Genomic DNA, 1153 nt, shown 5'->3' on the forward strand with positions numbered 1-1153 from the left:
TCCCCCCTGTCCTGCAGTGTGCTGTCCTTTAGGAACAGCTGAGAAGAAGGGTCTTGGACAAAGAAGGCACTGCAGGGTCCTTTATTTTCTTTAAATATTATCAAGCACAACTCATCATTTATACATCTCTGGGTCAAATTCAGTAAGTAGACAATAAATTCAAAAGCAAGTGCCTAAGAATATTTAATTGCATATAAAATTATTTCAAAGAGAACCTAGTGATCTGAAGAAAAAACCTGAGCAGGAAGACTGAGCCATAAAGGAGACCCAATTCTGAATGCTACACACCAGAAAACAGGCACTTTATTGCTGCTGAAAAGCATCCAGTCATCATTTTCCTTATGGCATCCCTGAGCTCCTGGTTCCTCAGGCTGTAGATGAGGGGGTTCGATGCTGGAGGCACCACCGAGTACAGAACTGACAAGGAGAGATCCAGGGATGGGGAGGAGATGGAGGGGGGCTTCAGGTAGGCAAACACGCCAGTGCTGACAAAGAGGGAGACCACAGCCAGGTGAGGGAGGCACGTGGAAAAGGCTTTGTGCCGTCCTTGCCTAGAGGGGATCCTCAGCACAGCCCTGAAGATCTGCACATAGGAGAAAACTATGAAAACGAAACAGCCAAGTGATAAAATGGAAGTAACCCCAGTGAGCCCAGTTTCCCTGAGGTAGCCTGAGTGTGAGCAGGAGAGCCTGAGGATGTGAGGGATTTCACAGAAGAACTGGCCCAGGGCATTGCCCTGGCACAGGGACAGGGAAAATGTATTGGCTGTGTGCAGCAGAGCATTGAGAAACCCAGAGGCCCAGGCAGCTGCTGCCATGTGGGCACAAGCTCTGCTGCCCAGGAGGGTCCCATAGTGCAGGGGTTTGCAGATGGCAACGTAGCGGTCGTAGCACATGATGGTCAGGAAATAAAACTCAGCTGATATGAAAAAGACAAAGAAAAAAACCTGAGCAGCACATCCAGAGTAGGAGATGGTTGTGGTGTCCCAGAGGGAGTTGTGCATGGCTTTGGGCACAGTGGTGCAGATGCAGCCCAGGTCTGTGAGGGAGAGGTGCAGCAGGAAGAAGTCCCTGGGGGTGTGCAGGTGCTGGTCGCAGGCTACGGCGCTGAGGATGAGGCCGTTGCCCAGGAGGGCAGCCAGGGAGATGCCCAG

General features: G+C 51.2%; 1 protein-coding gene across 1 annotated transcript; it reads right to left on the minus strand.

The window, feature by feature from the left end:
- Positions 1-397: 397 nt before the first annotated feature.
- Positions 398-1039, minus strand: LOC114071823 (olfactory receptor 14C36-like; the record flags this gene model as incomplete). The annotated part of the gene is made up of 1 exon (XM_027909692.1): positions 398-1039. A coding segment is annotated over one exon (642 nt), but the record flags the coding sequence as incomplete, so codon positions are not given.
- Between the last annotated feature and the right edge of the window lie 114 nt (positions 1040-1153).

Source organism: Empidonax traillii, unplaced genomic scaffold (assembly GCF_003031625.1).
Source record: "Empidonax traillii isolate 1590-97213 ecotype Southwest subspecies unplaced genomic scaffold, ASM303162v1 scaffold2314:size37305, whole genome shotgun sequence".
In the NCBI taxonomy this organism is placed as follows: domain Eukaryota; kingdom Metazoa; phylum Chordata; class Aves; order Passeriformes; family Tyrannidae; genus Empidonax; species Empidonax traillii.